Here is a 21,157-nt window from a genome sequence, read left to right on the forward strand (position 1 = left end):
CTTGACTCAGCTTCTAGAAAGTGCGTAACACAAAAGCATATCAGCTTACTGGTTGGCTGATTTGATTAGTCATTCATCACATTGATACTCATGTTCGCCCTCTTATACACTCATTATGGAAGACATCTGTTGGGACCATGACATCGCTTAGGTTATAAATAAATCTCGGGAGCACATTTAGGATGCCCTGATTTTGTAGAGGGGGTTCCAGCCTGCTGATACCTCGCTGCCTTCACAATTTATCCACCATTTATTGAACATTTTCTTCATTATTGATCAACAAACAGGTCATATTAGAACTACCTAGACTAGAAAAAAAAGTATTAAGAACAGTCACCCAAAAAAACTGATCCATTAAACCAGATAAAATAAATGGAAATCGCACACTTCTCTGCAGGCGATTAAAACATTTTCTTTGCAAATAACTTTTTCATTGCATAGTGTGATTCTTCCGCAAATATCCTTTCATCTCCACCAATACTGAGGCGATGCTTCCCATTTAACCGCTAGCAACACATATTTTCATATACATGTAACCCATGGCCTTGGATATCCTAATCTGTGGATATCCAGTATATTCTGTATGTATACAGTTCCATATCTACTGAGGCTATTTTGCACAGTGTCCCAACTTAACCGGTTAGCTGGGTTAAGCCCAGCTGTTGCTCCATATCTATTTAACTCAACCCCATGATCCGCCACTCTACACAGCCTGATCCTTCAAATCTGTCCTCAAGTCCTTTGTTTTTTCACCCAAATACCACATTCCAGGTTGTCTCCTTAACTGGCCCATATTACTCTCATCTTCACAGGAAGCCATGAAATCATGTTCTTGGTAAAATATTTAAATACTTCTTCCATTCCATTTCACACTCTTGGTTTCCAAACATATTCCGTAATCCTTTCAAATACGGATTCTCCCTATCTCTCTCTCACACTTAAGTCCTGTTATTCAGACTCCTGACTGCAACTCTTCTCTCTTGCATAAGCCACTTTCCGCCATCTTAATTCTTTTTGATCCCTCTTCCATTTACTATTCCAATTGCAAAATGTTCTCTTCTGCTAATTTGGGGAATCTTCCTTTCCGCTCATACAGTACATGGTCCACTCGTTCGCCACCGGCAGGTCTCCCGGAGGGGTTCTGTTTGCGATCACTCTCTGCTCCGCTCAGTTTCTTTCTGCAGTCACTCACTCGGCCCCCATGGCTTCCTGTGGCCCCCCTTATCATCTCCATGTTGAGGAGGAATTCAGTTTTAACTGCCAGGTTTCAATTCACAACCAAAATTGGGTGCATTTCAGCCATCTAAAAAAATCTATCCCTCATAGAGACTTAGGTCTTAGGACTTAGGAATTTTTATCCTTGCTTTGGTGGCTTTCTTTCTCGTGCACAGAGCCCTCTCCAAACGACACCTAATTCTGACACTGTTGGAATCTCCCAGCTGCGATTCTCGTATGCATGTTCTGGACAGCTCCCAGAGCTGGAATCCACTCTCTTCATGTCGCTTTTTTTCTGTAATATATCATTTCTTCATATTCCTCATTCCATTCTTAGAATCCCCTCATAATTCAATCTTTCACTTTCCTTACATTATCTGATTCTTACACACCAGTGGTGACTGAGAACGCCCCGCACTGGTCCGCGCAGACGTGACGCTCCCTCTGCGTTCGTGCTATCCACAGAGACGGATAATGTACGTCCGAATCGGTCGCCACAAAGCCGTGACAGATAAAAGCTTTCGAGCGAAGACCATCACAGGCTCAGGGCCCCACTGCTCTGTAATGAGCACAGACATAAATCATGTTGTATAAGCACGACGGATACTGAATGTCCTAAAATAATACCAAACCCAGTTAACACGGTCTGATTACAAATCAGGATACACAAGCAGAGAGTGCGTGCATCGGAAGAACGAGGGGAAAAATGCACTCTTGTACAGCCAAGAGGCAGAAGTGAAATCTGTGCCACTGAAAAAACAAACAAACAAACAAACAAACAAAAACTGGCCAGTCAGGTTGCCTGCCGGAAACTGTTGCTTGTTACTTAATGAATTTAATCTTTAAGAGCCCTGCTACTCCAATAAAACGTAGCGCTGTACTGTTCTATTTTAGACACAAAATCGTTGAGTTTGAAAGACCAGCCGACTGCCGATCCACACTACGGTAAGTCAGAGGTCTTTAAAAATGGCACTGCCCAGTATGTATGCTGTGTTCATAACATTAAGTCTTAATAATTCATCATTTCAGAGTTACTGTAGCAAACCTGTGTAGCATTCTTATAGAAATTAGGCGAAATGACCTTTTCCTCACGTTGCAATAATTGATTAAATATGCATATAAGCCAATCAAAGTGAAGAGTCCCTTAAAACCAAGACCAGACAATACATCAGGCATCATGAGGCATGCACATCAGCCATTTTCAATTTTACTATTATTTTATTGGGTACTGGTTTCATTTATGTATTTATTTTTTAATAGCAAGAGGCAAAAGGCACTATAATGATAGTCTCCATAAATGTCAAGTTAACATAAATGCACATACTAGCAGGAAAATATAAAACAAATAAATAAAGTGGCTTAGAGAGTTGTTTTTTGTTGTGCCTGAATCTTTGAGCTAAAATCCAAGTCAGTTATTTGTATTGTGCTGTATTCATACCGGGCCATCTGTGATAATGACTGATTTTCTAACTGCAGATGGAACAATAACAAAAATGTAAATGATGTAACACTAGGTAAACAAGTGATAGTAGCATTACTGGTACGATTCATCGACAGAGCAGAATCCTGGGCTGCATGAAAAAATGATTCCTTGTGGCGGTGAAAAAATTCACAGTGGGAAGAGCAGCTCATTCCTCTATAATGCTGCGGATACTGTGTGACATTTTATTTTTAATCCAAACAGAAATTGTAGCCAATGACCAGGCTGTTTAGCTTTCTCTATATTAGCTACCAGTACAAATATTATCATTACATATAATATCAGTATGAAATACATTAAAAGGGGATCTGTGAAATGAAATAAGTACTGATAATCAGGTACTTGCTTTCGCTGTGGCCCTCAGGCAGGGTGGCGTGGCAAGCTTCCTGTAATAATGCCAAATATTGCACCTAGATTCAATTCCCCACTTAACTTGTTTTTAAGCGATCATGATTACATTACATTACAAAACTACACACACAAGAAAGGCAGTACTGTAGAAGGCAACACAGGCATTTGAAAACCCTGATGTATTCACCAAGAGCCTATTTGGCATATAATGTTCAAAGAAGAAACCAGTTATATGTTTCCTTTTTCATGCTTCTGTCTCAGATACCACACATTTGAATAGGCGAAACCTGCATGGTCACACCACACCCAGGGAGTCTCTAAAGAAGGCATAACTATTGTGTGAGAGGAAGGTTCCACTTCCCACTGCTGTGGGGAAATCAGAACCAGATGTGAAATAATCTACACAAAATATATTCTATGCACAGATTACGCTGTGTCAACACAATCTTTCATGATCAATAATACACAGTGAGCCTATTTTAATGACCTAGCCCTTCATTCAGAGTATAATGAAAGCAATTATTCACCATCTCCAACCACCCTTCCACCAAATCATCACAAGAGATCATCCCTAATGTTTATGTTCTTAAAAACACATAAATAATTCAGTGAGATGACAAAGGTTGAAGGGATGTAGAGGGTAACTGGTAGGAAATGTCCTATCTGTACATAAAACAAGATAAAACATTATAGAACGGCAGTTTAAGAAACACTTAAAAAGCATTCTACAAGTTCTGAAAACACAAAACTAACCCAAATGTGTGAATACTCTGTATGGCCACCATAAATAAAGAACAGTATGTTACTTTGTATTTACAGCATGTTATGACATGTTTCACTTGGTTTCTTGATGACATTCGAATGCTGCCAAGGATGACAAGATGCATAGAAATTGAACTTCAGAATTCACCTTCAACTGTAAGGTTAAAATGGACAGGGTTTCCTCCATTTTGTTCCTATTTTATAATAAACCCTGACAATAAAATTACAGCTGGACCCATGGCTACAGCACAGACAGGAACATACACTCCTTGACAGTATTTGATGTCAAGCGCCACTTGTCATCTCGTACAGCGAGAAATCAGAGGAAGACACTGCACGTGCAGCTAACAGACGGGCTTGTAGGCATCCGACCAACCAGGGTCGCTAGAGAGCGATGAATCCCTAGCGAATGAACCTTCCCTGACCCTGGGCGTGAAAGCTACCACTTAGGGCGAAGTTACATTTGGACTCAAAGCCAGTTGTCTCCAACCTCTACCTCTACAGGGTCAGCTTTTTGTTGTTACTGTGTACTTATCTAATCATTTAGAGCAGTTAATTACACAGTTAACTCACCTCACCTGGTTACCTGGGTCTCAACAGGGTGCTGATTTTAAGGTGAAAACTAAAACCAGTTCTGTAGCTCTCCAGGACCAGGGTTAGAAACCTCTGCTCTAAGCACACTGGGTGTCAGAGGACACATCCTTCATATGTCAGGCTGGCATGAGGGCAAACTATTTCTGCTATGGTGCTCTGTCCAATCCATGTGCACACAGATTATACCCAGGTTGTGACTGCACAGTAATTCTTTTTGCGCTTTTGTCACCTCAAGGTAGGAATGCTCACCTCTGCTTTGGACCTGTCACTGGGAACAAACTGCATCCCAAAATCAGTTCAAGAATGATATATCATGGAAAACAGAATATGTCATGTTGGCCATTGTCAATGGTTGAGAGCACGAGAGTTACTAATGTGTACTGAAGGCAGGCCCTTCTCTTACACTGACGCCATATGGAAAGAGTAAGAAAATATTAAAGGGCTTTGCATTTTTAAAGATCTATGCACTGGAATAAAAGAAGTCACAAACCAACCACAGTTCATGTGAAAACGGTGCCACGCCCCTGGACCGCCAACTGTAGAGAAGCAGGGGGGAGGGCTTTGGCTGCTGCCGGAGAGCCGGTGCTCTGCCTGACTACAATATACCTTTTGTGAGCTTTTTTATTGTGGTGGCTTCGAGCAAACCGGCTGACCTCAGCCCAAAGACAAAATGCACTGATCCAACACCCTACCGAGAACAAAGAATGACCGTCACCCAGTGGAGTGGAGCTTCCCACTCCAGAGCTCCCAACGGCCACGCAAAACTCGCCCCGAATCCCTGTGAAGCCGGGAGTCGACAGTGGGGGACTTTGCCGATAGAAGGAAGGAGAGAGAGAGAGAGAGAGACTGAGAGCGCTCCGGAGGGTACTCACGTCCTCGTCTTTCTCCAGCTCCAGGCCCATCTCCTGCAGGTTGCCCTCGAACTCCTCCCGGCGGAAGAGCTTGTCGTCCTCGTGGTAGTCCATGCTGTGCTCCTGGGCGGCGATTTCGGGGTCGTCGCGGGGCCGAGGGGCGCGGGCGCGGCGGATGCTGCGGGCCAGGGCGCTCTCCATGATGCGGGACGAGGGGCGGCGCGAGCGGGAGCCGCCGGGCTTCTTGGCGTGGTAGGTGAGGACGTAGTCCACCCGCCGCTCCCCGTCCTGGAAGTAGAGGCCACGGCGGTTGGGCGCGCCGCCCTCGGGCGTCAGGGAGTTCAGCAGCTGGGGGGACGGGGGAGGGAGACGCATCAGACGGGCCGGGGAGGGCCCGGCGCTGCGTGCCGCCGTGCGTGTGACCGTGTGCGCGCGGGACATGGCTAATGTCACGGTGAAAGGCACCGGGGGCCTGGGACAGACGGAGAGGGGGTCAAGGTGGAAGCCACGGTTTTTCCTCTGCTGTGACCTGAGCCCTCTGGATTCATGTGGGATTCTGGGAATTGTACGCACCTGGGAAGGGAACGGTCACCTTTTGACCCTTGGATTTGCAAGACAAGCAGGATGAGCTTAGGATGTTGGGTTTAAAAAAATATATATCGCAAAATAAAGACGAAATGAATTCAATCTTAAACTACATAAACAAAAACTACTGTGGATAATGTGGTCAGTTTCAAATAATGCCAGTGATGATGTTAATGTTGAAACCGGCTAACCTGTTTTGTCACTTTTTGTAGGGGGTGGGTCAAGGATTTAAGATTTAATTTTAGTACAAGTTTATAATGAAATCCCAAGATTCAAACTAGAAAAACCACTAAATAGATGCAACAAATTATCATAAAAATGATCTACTTTGTGATATAATTTCAATATTTATCAATGAACAGTTATGGAAGTTAAACCATTAAAATGAAGAAAAATGTATGTTAGCATCACGTAAAAGGCAGGGTTTTTATCCTTTCACACAGAATAGCAAATCCTCACTATTATCTGCACATTCCTTAAAACAGAGGGCAAATGTGATATTACAGTATGATAAAGTTATGCTGACATGTCGTGGTGTTGACAATTGCTGAGTGCAGATATTGTTTGGTTTTATGTGCAATTTGTGGCAGCCAGTTAAATAAGACATGGCATTAAGCGGTAAATGTATCGACAATTTAAGGGGAATGTTGTGGTTGTAATATATGGCTCAACTTAAAGTTGTTTGCTCTGGAAGAGGCAATCATAAATACTTGTGAGACTATCAAAGGAGGATTGTAGGTCATATTTCTATCCTCTTTATTTTTGGGAAATTGAATTTATCAAGATTTACACAGAAACTTCAGAAAAAATATGTAACCCTTGAGTCACGCATAACAAATTAAGCTCTGGTACGAGATTGTGCTAAATCTCAGGACTGATACACTGACAATGATCTACTATCACCGGCACCCAGCATGTAAGAAAAAGAACAGTGACAGTGAATTTCTTTTGAAATCGCAATATTAATGTTGAAACATGAGTTGTACAAATATTTTCAAATACCATTATATTGTAGTTGAGCCACTTCTTGAGAACAGCCATTTATACAGTATTTTTAGCCATAACATAAACAAAACATTCACTTATTTTCACCGAGAGACTATTCTAGCAAAGAAATAAGGGATAGTTTGCTTCAATAGCGGCCCATACATCCACTTCTGGCTTGTTTACCAGAATATCCAGTGCCATTTGTACCCCATATATAATGCACAATTAATGTATATAATGACTCCCCACCAAACATGGGATATGCTGACTTTAGCTGAAGCCATACAAAGGTGTGCTAGATGCTGGATTCTGACAGCTGGTGTTTAAAATGGCTCCCTCGTCTACTCTATCAAGATCATTGCCGTAATTAAATTCAACTGGCAGTGCTGACTCCATCACTGTGACTGACGCGCAAGTGTTGCTGTATATTCCCTTATACTTTCCCGTGGCAGTAATTATAGACCTCATACAGTATTCAATATTCTGTGTAGGCTCGTGTTGTTATTAAAAAATTGCCACATACCCATAAGCTATTTACTATCAAAAATGGTTAGGGTACTTCCCAGAGATATTGATCTAATTAAGCAAACCCACACAGAAGAGAAAATCCAACATTCACATAATCAATAAACGCCGCCATCTACAAAAGACCGCATCATTGATTTCCAATTCACAGAAAGGCTGTTTAAACAATCGGACCTTACACAACTTCAAGAAATTGGATTTGCAGGCCTTGCATCCAACAAAGTAAAGTCAAATTAAAACTAAATCCATTTAGCTCCCGTGGTTGTACCTGTTGCAGTTATTATATTTTCTGTGCAGAATCACATTTTATAAAGTCATTGGACTTGATGGCATTTCATAGGGAAGGCTCAGGGCTTTGCTTTGTAATCTCAGTAACCTACCATCAGTGACAGCTGCCTCTGGATATGATGTGAAAACAGAGCCTCCCCCCTGTTTGGCAGAACCATGACTGCAGTGCAGGGACCTGCCTGCTATTAGAGAAGAACCAGGGAAGGCAGGAGCCCACAGAACACAAAATGACCAAACCTTGATCTGAACCTTTTCAGATTTCTCATTTATTGGCCAAGCCTTTCAATTTTCTGTTTCCTGAATTGCAGGTACTGGCAATATGTTAGTTATCTTTGCTAATACCAACATGTTGTATATAAAAGAAACAGGGTGCTGGCGAAAGTAATCTGCATTCCACCTTTGAATGTGCCCGTAGAGACGTTTGGTGACAGGGTGACTCATTTAGACACAGTGAAGGAATGTCACTATGGATGTATCATATTGACGTGATCTTGTCACTGGGATTATTGCATTGTGAGGACAATGCCAAAGGACCCAGCTACATCTAGTAAACAAAGGCACTAACTTATTATCTATTTTTCAATTCATAATATTACCTAAATAAATAAATAAAATTATTTTGATTCTTACAAGACTCTCCATGCTTTTCACTCCTGGTAACCTAAGGTATGCACCTTAGCTCTTATATAAAATGTCATCAAATAGGTACAACTTAACTAAAGTAGGGCCGCCAAGGAGGGCCACAGCTCTTGTCTATTTAAAATGGTAGCTCAGTTTTTTATTTGCAACTTGTTAAAAGCCTCACTGAAAATAGAAACGGGCTGGTTATATCCCCTCTAATAAATGACACCTGTAGTGACATTTTAAAGCTAAGGCATGTTTTACATTAGCATGTGACACCTTTTCCTGATGAGGACGGTATGCTGAAAAATGAGTGTGAAAGGCAGAAACCAAAATTATTTCATTATTAATTTGTATTCTATCCACTGCTACTTTTATCATAAGGCTGAAGTAAGGATTACAAAAATAACTCATATTAAATTAGAGCCACCATAATAATGTTAACCCCTTTTACGTATCGCCCTAGACTTAACACAAGCTTAAAAGTGACATACCAAAAATAAAATTGTTACTGTTATTTGACTGGATACAGATTATTGTATCTGTAGCTTGTGCACTTAGAAACACAATAGAGCCATTTAGGGATTTGAGGATAATATCATGAGAAATGAGCATTCTGCATTGTTGGTTCTCATCTGTGTCTTGGCAGTTTTACAAAAAGGACATTTGGAGACTCCAAAAGGACACATGGAAACTAAATGATATTATGGGTTTTATGTGGTGTAAACGCTATAATACATGTTTGCACTTCGCTCCCAACTCTCACTCTCCCCTACCTGTCTATCTCAACCTCCTCTCTCCGTGCAGCTATCCTCAGACAGCAACAGGTAGAGCAGATCATAAAACATAAGTACAGTAATCACAATAATACCATTGTATATACTAAAATATTCATTGAGGTCCATCGATTGAAAAAATGCTGTGTGTTGTTTTATGCAAGCCTAACTGTTGGAAAGGTCATGTTATTAGCTAAAATGCTTTTTAGTCATCACGTCAATAACATGCCTGTAGTCATTGTTTTGATGAGCAAATGTTATACTGAATTTTCTTACACATGGTTGGGGGTCACACATTTTCTCTGCAAGGAAATGACAAATACTGTTCAGAGACGGTTGTACTTGGGCTCGTCGTGTTTGAGCCTATACAAAATGTAGATAATAGCATGTCTATGTACAAGTACATTTGTGTAAGTATACAATAGCAAAACTGACAACAATGATAATTCCTCCAGAGAAATTCTAAGTAAACAGTGGAAATTAGTTTATCCGAGTTAGCAGATTTTTAGAATGAGAAACTATTATGCATTTGGTCCGCTGGGCACTTGTCGTGAAAAGGGCACTGACATTACCTTATTTCTTTGAGTATTTGGATTTCCATAATGCATAATGGTGGGGTCCCACACTTGTTTTACCACCCACATAAGTTGTCGCTAAAGCAATGGCATATTAGGGGCGGAAGTAAATGACTGGGACATGCAAGGTCGGTGGTTCTAATCCTGGTGTAGCCACAATAAGATCCGCACAGCCGTTGGGCCCTTGAGCAAGGCCCGTAACCCTGCATTGCTCCAGGGGGGGATTGTCTCCTGGTTAGTCTAATCAACTGTACGTCGCTCTGGAAAAGAGAGTCTGCCAAATGCCAATAATGTAATGTAATATTAAAGTAGGTTATACAGATAGAACTGAGTTGTACTGCTTTCAAATGGTATAATCAGTTACCATAATGATTGACAATTGTAGCCTGAAAAAAAAAAAGAATAAATGCAACAACAAAAAAAGCATGGCAGCTAGACACACTTGTTTTAAAAGCAGCTTGGCTTATCAAACATGGTACAAATGAGAGAAGTATGGGCTTGTATGGGCAGTTGTTGAGGTCACAGAACCAGTCCGGTCACAAATATACAATAGCTGTGTGTGTTTATAACTGGTTTGCATTGCAAAAAGCCAAAACATGGCATCGTGGAGAATAAAGAGAAAAGGCACAATAATCAAATATCAACAAAAGCAGCCTTGAAAAACCATAGGCTGGTCCCACTGGAGAACATGTGCTCGTCTGCTCCGGGCAGGAAGATGGACCAGAGGTCACTTCTCACAGGAAACTCAAGGATGCGGTCAAATGATGACAATTCGACAAACAAGCCACCCGCTCTGAATTACTAGTGTTACGACTTTGTCCTTTTTTCAAAAATAATCATCTATTTTTTCATATCAACCTTCATAAAGACAATTATATTTTCATGCATGCATGCATGGGTTTATGGGTCGTCCTGCTTGTGAAGGCGTAGCATAGCTTTCTGACCTTCTGTGTCTCAGACGGAAACAGAAACTGGCCGGTGGGGTCTAGGGGCTATGCCCCGAACGGCTCTTTTTTTATACGTGCAGATAGGCACATCAGTATGGTTGACGTACTGTAAGTGGTATGCATGTATGCATGCATGCCAAAAAGATTAAAATGGTCGGAGGTTTTAAGTAAAAAAAAGGGCACCTAAAAATAGATGCGTACATAAAAATAGAGACAATATTTTGTCACGCATTTTAATCTTTTTTGGTACATGCATACTTGTATATGACTTATGCCAAACCCTGCACATAAGAAATGGATGAGAAGGTCATTATGAGAAAAAAACTGAAAATGATCAGACTTTGGGCATACCATGATTACTGCATTGCACAATGATGCAGTTAAAAAGAGAAAAACTGAAAATAGTTGCATATGTTTAATAGCTTTCTTAATGCTGACTTACTTTATATTTTCCAGCAAGAGACAAATATATTTTTATCAATTGTCATTATTTATGATAAAATATATAGTTGCAGGTACAGTATTTGAACCATTCTGTGTTGGCCAGGAGAACAAAACATTTGTTCAAGAGAACAAAATAACAGCACGGTTCGGCCAGTCATTCCCGTTTTCTGATAAATTTCCAACAAAAACGGAGAATGAAAGAACGAGCAAGAGGTTAAATCAGCTTCAGTTCTGACAAATAGTTATTCTAAATAGATTATCCAACCTAAAATTCCTTGCATGGCTCCAAAAGACATATTTGGCTCCTAAAAGCTGCTTTTCAAACTCAATTCATCGGTAAAAACACCCAGCAAATGACCTTTATTTCTGTACAGGGTAGACTACCTTGCTCTCAGCCATGCTGGATGTTACTTACTCTTGATCTGAGCCCAAATCCAAGGTTCATAATAAGACTAGGAATCCAACCAAATGAACGCTAACACGCTACACAAGCATAGCAAAAATGCAGTGATGTGGATGGACTGTCTGTGGCTCTGGCAGTGGCAGAAGCTTGACTGGGGATGTTCCCCGGGTGGTGTGATATCGCTCAGAAGCAGCAGAAGGACTTGCTGACCTCACCCTCCCTGCCCACGCCCAGACAGGCTGGGAGATTGGTTGTGCAACGATGCCAGGTGATGAGGTGACCCTGTCCAGTCCGATTCACTCTGTTGGTGTTGCCGGGGGTGACCGTGACAAATACACATGACAAGCAATGAAATGCCAGCGCTCTCTCGCTGCACAAATCATTCTAAAATAGTTCGCTGCTCCAAAATCTTGCCGCCGTTAACATCCAGCATTTACGCAAATTAGCACAAATGTGCAATACAGAGGCTGTTCCAACTCGTGCTGGTTTGTGATCTGGTGGCAGTACAGCGCAGTGGCTAAAGAGCTGGCCTCACAACTCTCAGGTCAAAGTGTCGTTTCCCACGTGTTTAGCTGTTGTTGCACCCTCGAGCAATTATGTCAGTTCAATTGCCTGAGTAAATACCCAGCTGTATAAATGGATTGTATGTTAAGAATGTAAGCTGAGCAAGCTGCTCTAGATAAGAGTGTCTGATAAATGCTTTAAATGCAAAGGAACTCCAGGGATATTTTCCACAGTATCGACGGCAGTTTATTTTGTTTCTGTAAACGACACGTTCTTCATAGGGGCACCCTATAGTGTGGCTAAGGTACATGACTCGGACCCGTAAGGTTGAGGGTCCAAGCCCCAGTGTAGCCACGATAAGATCCGCACAACTGTCGGCCCCTTGAGCAAGGCCCTTATCCCAAGGGGTATTGTCTCCTGCGTAGTCTAATCAACTGGATAAAAGCATTAGCAAAATAACAAATTATAATTAGAAATTATTACATGCTACAGCGTGGGTGCAGGTCAACTGGTAGTGAGAATGCAGACTTACGATGGAGTCCGGCTGGACATAACCGATGTCCTCAATGCCCTTGATGTTGACGATGTCCACCCCTTTGTCTCGGCTGGGCACCCGGGTGTAGTTTTCGTTCTTCCTCATGGCCGATGGCTGTTCCTGCTCTGGAAGGTGATTTCCTGAGCGATTGTGAACCAAAAAGGTCTTCCCTGTGAGCAAGACAGAGAGGGGGATTACTGGAAGCCCGTAACACTCACTGGAGGACTGTGAGCACTCCAAGTGAACATCAGTTTAGGAGTTACTCATCTAACCCAACATCAGCTTGGGTCCTTGGATCCAACAGATCGGTGCTGGCTAACACTGGTCCAGGGGAGCTAGAGGGGTTGCTGGTTTTCACTATAAACCCAATTACGAGTTCAGATCCAGGAAGAATGGTGAGGTAGGTTAACTGTGTGATTATCTCTCCTGGGTAGCACCAAAACCAGCTGACCTGGTGGCTCTTCAGTGCAAGAGTTGACCACCCTTGCACTACTGTAGGGGGTGTCCAATCATCAGCTACAATATAAAACTAAATTAGCCACTGTGCATAAATCACAGGTCAGACACCGAAAGCCTACCTCATGAAGCCAGCTGCCACATACACAACCTTCACTCTGCCAGTAAGACTTATTATTCTCAATTCTCAATGCGTCAATGTGACGACTGCAATGCGAAAACCACATCGGCTAGAAGCATTGACAGTGACAGATGCATACTACCTACGGCAAAACGGAATTTTAACATTCAAATTTAAGGGGAAGGTGCAGTATGGCATTGTAGCTGGAACGACAGCTTATTGTGCAGGTGTAGTGGTAATAATAGCATGATTGCTTTAAATCACAAATACCTAATTGTCTCATATTTCAGAGAGCTGTGAAATATGAAGTTATGGTGAACTGACTTTGTATTAAATCAAAGAATACGCTATGTAAATATGGAACTTCACCCGCAGGCTATTCAGATTCCCATATTGTATTTGTGTTTAAGCAAACACCACCATGTAGCCTATTTGTGAAGAATGGATAACTACAACAATTAATTTGAAGATGAAGTGAATATTATATAGTTTACCACAACCACAACAAAACAACTTTATTTGGGCCTATATTTTCTGATATTTTAAATCCTGCGAAATAAATGCACTGTAGAACCGAGAAAGGATCTCGATTGCTCTGATGTTGAGATTCATAATATATCCGAGGGTGTGCAGTGCAATCAAGGATCCGTGCGCCTCTTGACGCTGCTGTGAATTTAAACGTGAGCATCCTCACTGATAAGCTATAGCCCAGCTGCTTTTCGTCAAGCTCGTATCGTTGTCTTGAAGCTCGCTCCCCAGGCGCACTTGTATATTGACTGTTGATTTTATTTTTTTATTTTTTTTGCTGGGCTGCTGTCCAGTTGTATGCTTAGGTCGTTAGAAAAAAACGAGTCTCCGTGGGAATGAACGTTTTAAAAACAGCACAAGAAGAAGGAACTTCCTTCAGTCTAATATTAGTATCGCTTCGCCGTGGAATTCGGATATGTGGCTTTAGAAGTACGAGTTCATGGTGGCAGTATTCTTTTCTGGGCTTCAGAAAAATAAAAATATCACACCCCGTATCGTACTTTTGCAGCAGAATACTTGCGATTTAGCCAGCTTAGAATAATACAGTTTTAAAATTAAATGGTGCAACTCCAGGAATGTAGGATACTCAACTTGAGAACTTCTGCCGTATTAGGATGAAGCAATAGCCTATATTTTTCTAATTCATATTAGTTTATTATGCATCCCCACATTTTATTTTATTTTATCAGAATACAGAATAACAAAGAAAAAACATAATATGTGAAAGTCCTAATTCCAAATGTGTGATCCTCCTAAATATATTGCTTGTAAAATCTAATAACAATGGATTCCAATTAAAAAAAATATTTAGCCTACCGTATAATTAAATAAGATAATACATGATATTCCTACCAGATCCTTTGGCATGATTTTGCACGCTTTTCCTCGGACCCGTTCCATTGCCATCCATTTTTTTTTTTTTTTTTTTTTTACCAGCGCACAGTGCTCAGTTTTAAATTCCCAACAGAGCCTTTGAGTTGCTCTCTCCCGCTCTCAGTCGCTCCTATTAACGTCTTTCGTACACCAGAGGGCTCAATTCCGTAAATGTCCGGAGATGGAACTTTCGTCAGCTTTTCTTCTTGAGCATCGCCCACTCCTACTGGGCTGACACTGCGTAGCCTACATAAAAAAAGGAAAACGTCTTTCCCATTTTTCACTGAAATGCAGCTAGTCAGGCTTTTGAAAGGGGACTACAACAATTCGGTTCCTTTTACAGCACTAAAATACTGCGTGAAACACAGCGACGAGAAAGAACCTTAAGACGTTACAAGAGGCGGTGCGGTAGGATCAGCTACATCAACTAAGGGGACATACGACAGTCGACAGCTAATGTTACTGCAGGCTTATGCAAAGCAACATTACAGTAGGCTAGGACACACAGCACGAAACAAAGACCCCATGTGACGTTTATAAATAGTCACAACAGGTTGCTGGGGGCAGCCGAATCAAAACGATAACGTGTATTTGAGAAATGTGTTAATCCCATTGGCATAAATCACACTGCTGCCTGAATACGTATTGGCATTGTGTTAATTTAACCTATATCAAGGGTTTGCTGTCAATGAAAGGAATAGGCGTTTTGTGTGTGGCGCAATATGCTTATTTATAACATATTATGTTCTTCCTTTTTTTCTCATTATTATTGGATTCGTTATTGTTATTATTATTATCATTATTGGGACATCTCATTGCTGGGATATTTCAAGATATGTATCACTCTCAACTAGGTATGGGGCCTTATTTGGGATGTGTTAACATGATTCGTAGTTAGGCTATGGAGTCTCCAGTCTTAGTGTCAGTACAATTAACAAATCAGAATATATCAAAGGCGTGCTGAAAGCATGTTTCAGATTGCAGCTTTGCTTTGCGCAGCGGCTCAAGGGTGACCGAGACAAGTGAAGCGTGCAATGAAAACTAACGAATATCACATGTTTGCCGTGCTGCAGGATTAGTAGCCCTTTGACAACCTTGCTATGGAATCGGCATTTATCAACGGTTCGATCACTATATCACGTAACAACGCTGAGGGAAAGCATGTGGAAGCCAGGTGTATGGGATACTTTGAAAACTTGCCACGCATCACATTTTTGGGAAGCTCGCTTACAACTCAGTCTGAATAGGCGCCAGGACTTTCAAAACGCGTATAATAGCCTGTAGCCTACTGTGTTATCACCAGTGGAAATGTTAATTCACAAATGCAACCAAACTGGTTGACCAGTTCAGACCAGCTCCACGCTCAACATGGTTTGACCAGCTCAAACTTGAAACAGCTGGTAGTTGGTCATTTCAAGCTGGTAACAGCTGGATTTTCAGCAGAGTAATGCGATCTCTTTGCATACTATTATCTAGACTTTAAATTTACGGATCTAATTTCCACAAATCACTGAGAGAAGAATACTCGCAACAGGTGTGTCTAGCTATTTAGATCCGCGCACGAGGGCGCTCTGGAGCGCACTAAAGCTTCCAGGTTCCCCAAAACGGCATTTCCAAACCCCCGATTTCCACCCCCAGGGTCTTGCCTTATAGTCTGGATTTCATTCAGTATAAATTACACATTATTAAACATATATGTTCGTAATAGTCTGCAACCTTCGCATACGGCATAGCCTAGACATGTGTTCATATTAGTTAAAAGATGATAGTTGAGGTTGTGAAACAATACTAAAACAATATTTTTAAACAATCTGCTTTAAAGGCTACCTTGAAAATGTTCTGGAAAGCTGTCCTATTTGTTATCTGTTTCACTCAATTAATTGACAAAACTGAGCATATCTATATCAACCTCCTATTGTCTTTCCCATCTTAAATTTCGTTTAAAAATAACTCACAGAAACACATTAGGCTTCGTGAATCCTTATACCAGAGGATATTTTAAACATCCACCAAGCATTCCATACAGCCCACCTAAGAAGAGTAGATAGTTCTTAAATGGTGACAACTACAGGTCAGAATTTACAACCAGCACCCAACGTTTCCTTATAAGCATTGTCATCTGGTAGCCTACACAAACCAACTGTAAGCATTCTAGGCAATACTTTATTTCAAATTCCCATTTTCTATATTTATAGCCAGTTTCTGACAGCAATAGACGGGTTCATGCTTGCGACTGACTATGCCAGGTGGCTTGGTGTGATTAATTCACAGCTCAGCAAGACAACTTTTCTGAACACTTCGACAAAAATAAAATAGCTACCGCAATACACATTCTACACTAATATAACGAGTCTACACGATTAATCTCCGTTCCATTTTATAAAAGGGTACAATCTTACCTTCAGTTGGTGATTAAAACACACAGGTGCATGCAGCTTACTAAGCTATAGCCTACTATATGCATACCGGTATGCATACTTTCATGCATACCGACAATTGGAAGCGAACAATTATTACATTAATGATATTGATGACAAACAACAATAGCACTGTCATGCAAACAACATTAGGATACATCATTAAAAAAATGGTATTTACCTGTAAAACGATTGTAAGACGTACAGTCAATCTACAGGTAACACAAATCCATAGCGACCGCGTAGCCTCGCCGCCTTCAGAGAACAGTAGGCTACCTACCGTGCGTTCACCAACCAGCACACGAATCTGTCTTCCAAAAGGATTGACAGTGTAACAGGAATGAGGAAATGCGCATCTTAGTTGACGTTTCTCCTAACAATATACCTGCGTGCAGTGCGTGAGATTTAAAAAAAACACTGTACGCCTACGATGCAAAGCCTTATAAATATGCATTAGTTCACGGAACTGACAAAAGAAAGAGTATGCAAGAAATGGCGAATATAGGAACCGTACTTCAATGCAACCTTCAGCAATGCAACCTGTGGCTGTATTTTTTTTCTTTTTTTTTCCCCCAAGTCGTGTATGGGCATGTACTGAGTGATGGGTGAGCCTGATGTTATCACTGTGCTTGGCTTCAATGTAGGTGTGCAAGATTAGCAAGTGTTAGACTACATTATCTGAATGCAAAAAAGTAAATTAAAAATGGATGTTAGTTAAAACTGAATGAACATTACAAACATAAAAAATGAAGGTAAAAAAGTTCTAAAAAAAGAAAATCCCATACTCAAATGTTAACTAGTTATGTCTGCATGTCTACCAGAGAAAGTTACTATGGACCAACGAACATTGGTCACTGTGGTCACATAGCTTATTAATTTCCATATGCAAAACGCTGACCCGGCACAGGGTATGGAATTGGGTAGAAAACCTTTTTTTTAGATTCATAATTCAGATTTTGCCACCCATTTTAACAAAATGTCACATTCCCAGAGCCTTTCATCTTAAACTAGGCTTTGAGGTCATTCAGGACTCCTGCCCGATTGGTTCTTCCCTGTATCATTTAGTTTAAGTTTCCCCATGCCATTGAGCAAAAAAAAAAGAGAATACCACACTATATTTTGTTTATTTAATTGATATTGTATTGTAGGTATTGTATTGTAGACTGTATGTAAGTGAAGATTAGGGGGGCAGCCTCCAAATCATCATCTGACTGAATGTGCCCCTACCTGTTCCGCCTTTGTCTCTGCATACCTGGGAAACACCCAAAGGCATGATTTGTATCTCATTATATCTCCAGTTCCAGAGGCAATAGCATTTCATAACTTTCCCAAGCTCACCAGCAAATTAGGCACCGTAATTGCATGGTCTGCTACCCCACTCAGTACAGGTAACATAAAGAAGACTACCAGCTCGCAAGAATTGCACAATTACGCTTTAATTGCACACACAGGACAAAAAAAAAATCCCTTTTATTTAAAATGTCTGATGAGATTTTTTAATGTTTCATATTCCGTGACACAAAACCCCAGCGTGTTGATCTCTGAAGAATAGAATTAAATTAGCTGTGTATTGTTTTTTTTATAAAAGGAAGATGGATGAAAGCATCAACTTGCCCAGATTAAATACACATCCTTATAAAATCAATCTCTCATCAAATATCTGAATGACATAAATCAAATTGGACATACCTATAAGAGAGCAGCACTGCTTGAAAGATATCCAGCAGGCTGTCATCAATTGGCATTTGGGGGAGGGGGAGGAGGGCAGAGTGACTGTATTCCAAAACCATAAATACTTCCCAGTCATCCAAACTCCTGAAATAGTACTTATGACGCATTTATATACATTGTATCTGCTTTCAACTTGGTTTCTGGAAAATACAGGATGTATTTTCAGGATGTAAACCGTGTTAAATACAAAGATAATGGTGTTCTGAATTGATCTAACCTGCATCATAAACTGACCACAGCACAATATAAAGCTACAGCGTTGAGAAATGCCAGTAACAGACACCAAAGGCAAACAAAAGGCAAGAATCAAGACTAGATACTGAAAGCTTTCTTTTACCTACACACAGGAAGAGACTGGATTGGACCGCAAATCGGAAAAGGGAGCTGAGAAGCTGTCCCAATTAATTTTGGTCTCCTAAAATGGGGGACTATAGGGAGGTAAAGCGGAAGTCCTGCTGAATGGCATTTCCGGTATACTGCTAAGTGCTATGCTAGTGGATTTTATCAGAGACAGCATCAACAACAACAACTTCATATAAGCAAATGAAGCATTAAATCATTCTACAAACACAAAATTACAAGACTCCAGCTCATACGCAAATTAACGCTAAGCAGCTTTTTGGCGCTTTTCAAAAAAATGAGTTATTTTAGTTACGAGCGTACGGTCAGATTTGTGTACCAAATACAACAACAAAGATGACGTTATCTATCCTGGGATGGCCAGACTCATGGGACATACCAACACATTTGTGCCCATGAGGGTTTCTTTCCCCAATTGCACTTGACATTGGGTGCAGGTTGCCATCGATAGGCCAGTGATTACAGGAATGCGTCCTATTTCTAATCGGGATGATAAATTAATGTTGATGGCATTAGGATGGTCCAATTATCGACATTTTGTCACTATCTTCACTATGCCTTTTTACGAACTGAAACCCCATTGTATTCAGCATATAGTTATGTATTTAAACCATGTGCGTGCATACTTTGAATCCAGACTTCAAGGTTACATAGTTTATATATATATATATTTATATATTTAGCTTTTCGCTGCTATATACCGAGCAGTATACCGGAAGTGTCATTCCCAATACATCCGCTTTACCTCCTTATGTACAAAAATGGATGTCATTACTACACAGATCACCTCATACGGATATGAATACCCTGACACCGCCTATTCATTGTCTTATTTCAAATCCAATGTGCTGGAATACAGATCCAAGAGAACAGGAATTGCACCACTGTCCAAATACTTAGACTGCACTGTTTGCCTTTGCTGCACTTTGCTGCCTTGTTGTTATCTGTGGCTGGTCACCATCAGATACATGACTGAAGGGCTGCTTTTGATGGCACACCCAGCATTGTGTCATGTTTTTGTAGAAGTGGAAAGGTAAACGATACTCAAATCTGTCAAAAGAAGACAACAGTACATTTTTCAGATTCACAGCCAGTTACAGTCTTGAGTCTTCAGTTTTGAGGTTGAAGGTTAGAACGCTGACACGAGAGGAGGCAAAGCCTTACTTTCAGGCTTCTGCATTGCCTGATCTGCTTGGAAGACAGCATTACACTTATTTATTTTCATCTACCTTCAATGGTTTTCATCCATATTTCATTGACTAGTATTGTTTTGTATCAGTTGTATAAATATTCCCAATCCGATTTCTTTCCCAGTAGCTAATATCTTGGGTTCAAGTGTTTTCAAAGATTCCGACATTTCTGTGCTGTCAACTTGCAAAATAATGAATTCAGAAGTTCTCCCTGCAGTATTCATAGCAAACTTTCTTTGCTTGTCATTTCCCCCTGTCCTTTTTTATTGTCTCATTTGGGAACGTGCAATCACTTTGGTTCCTCCGGACCCTCAGAGATCCTCACAGAGTGATGAGTTATGAGTCATCCGCAGAAGACACTGCCGGAGAATGGCATCGTGGGAAGTTCCTGGCCATTTGGCGGAAAAACGGTTTCCCATCCTGAAACCTGACTCTGAGAAAGGCTATTCTCCACATGCAACATGGCTCCCCAAAGGCCAGCCACAGCCAACACCACTTCCTGTCATGTTAAGTAACACCTCTGCATCGGATGCTTGGAGGAGGACTGAAAAACCCATATAAACACAACAGTGAGTCAAAACGTCGGAGAGCGACCCAGCCTAGGAGATAACACGGCTTTAGTGGTGCACAGTAATACATTTGACTAGATAAAAACCACACACTGGTCTATGTGTTGCACATTAAGAGACCAATTCAGAGAGTTTATTGCTACGCAAGTTACTTGCACAATCAATACTTTTTATCACAGTCAGTTTAGATAATGAATTATGTAATATAATATAATTGGCATGTATAATATTGGTCATGTCATAATTTCCTACTGGGTTAGACATACTGTAGAAAAAACTGACAATGACGGTCACCCGCTGCGATTACAATCAACTCGCTAGATATTCAACCTTACATGAATGGCACAGTCTTCAAAAGATTTGCATGCAAAATGACATGACACTCAAGTTTCTCAAAGGCAATTCAAATATCTTTCCCTATTGATGCCATAATAATGTTACAGTGTCCTCCGAAATTATGGTGTTGGTT

The 21,157-nt window shown here is 40.9% G+C and overlaps 1 protein-coding gene across 1 annotated transcript in view; it reads right to left on the bottom strand.

The window, feature by feature from the left end:
- LOC133130737 (anoctamin-1-like) overlaps window positions 1-21,157 on the bottom strand; it is a 73,295-nt gene that overhangs the window by 36,055 nt on the left and 16,083 nt on the right. The window contains exons 3-4 of the mRNA XM_061245544.1: window positions 12,441-12,613; window positions 5,275-5,601 (exon numbers count right to left, since the gene is read on the bottom strand). Of these exons, the coding sequence (XP_061101528.1) occupies window positions 5,275-5,601; window positions 12,441-12,613 (500 nt within the window). The remainder of the gene's footprint in view (window positions 1-5,274; window positions 5,602-12,440; window positions 12,614-21,157) is intronic.

Source organism: Conger conger, chromosome 6, assembly GCF_963514075.1.
Source record: "Conger conger chromosome 6, fConCon1.1, whole genome shotgun sequence".
Lineage (NCBI taxonomy): Eukaryota > Metazoa > Chordata > Actinopteri > Anguilliformes > Congridae > Conger > Conger conger.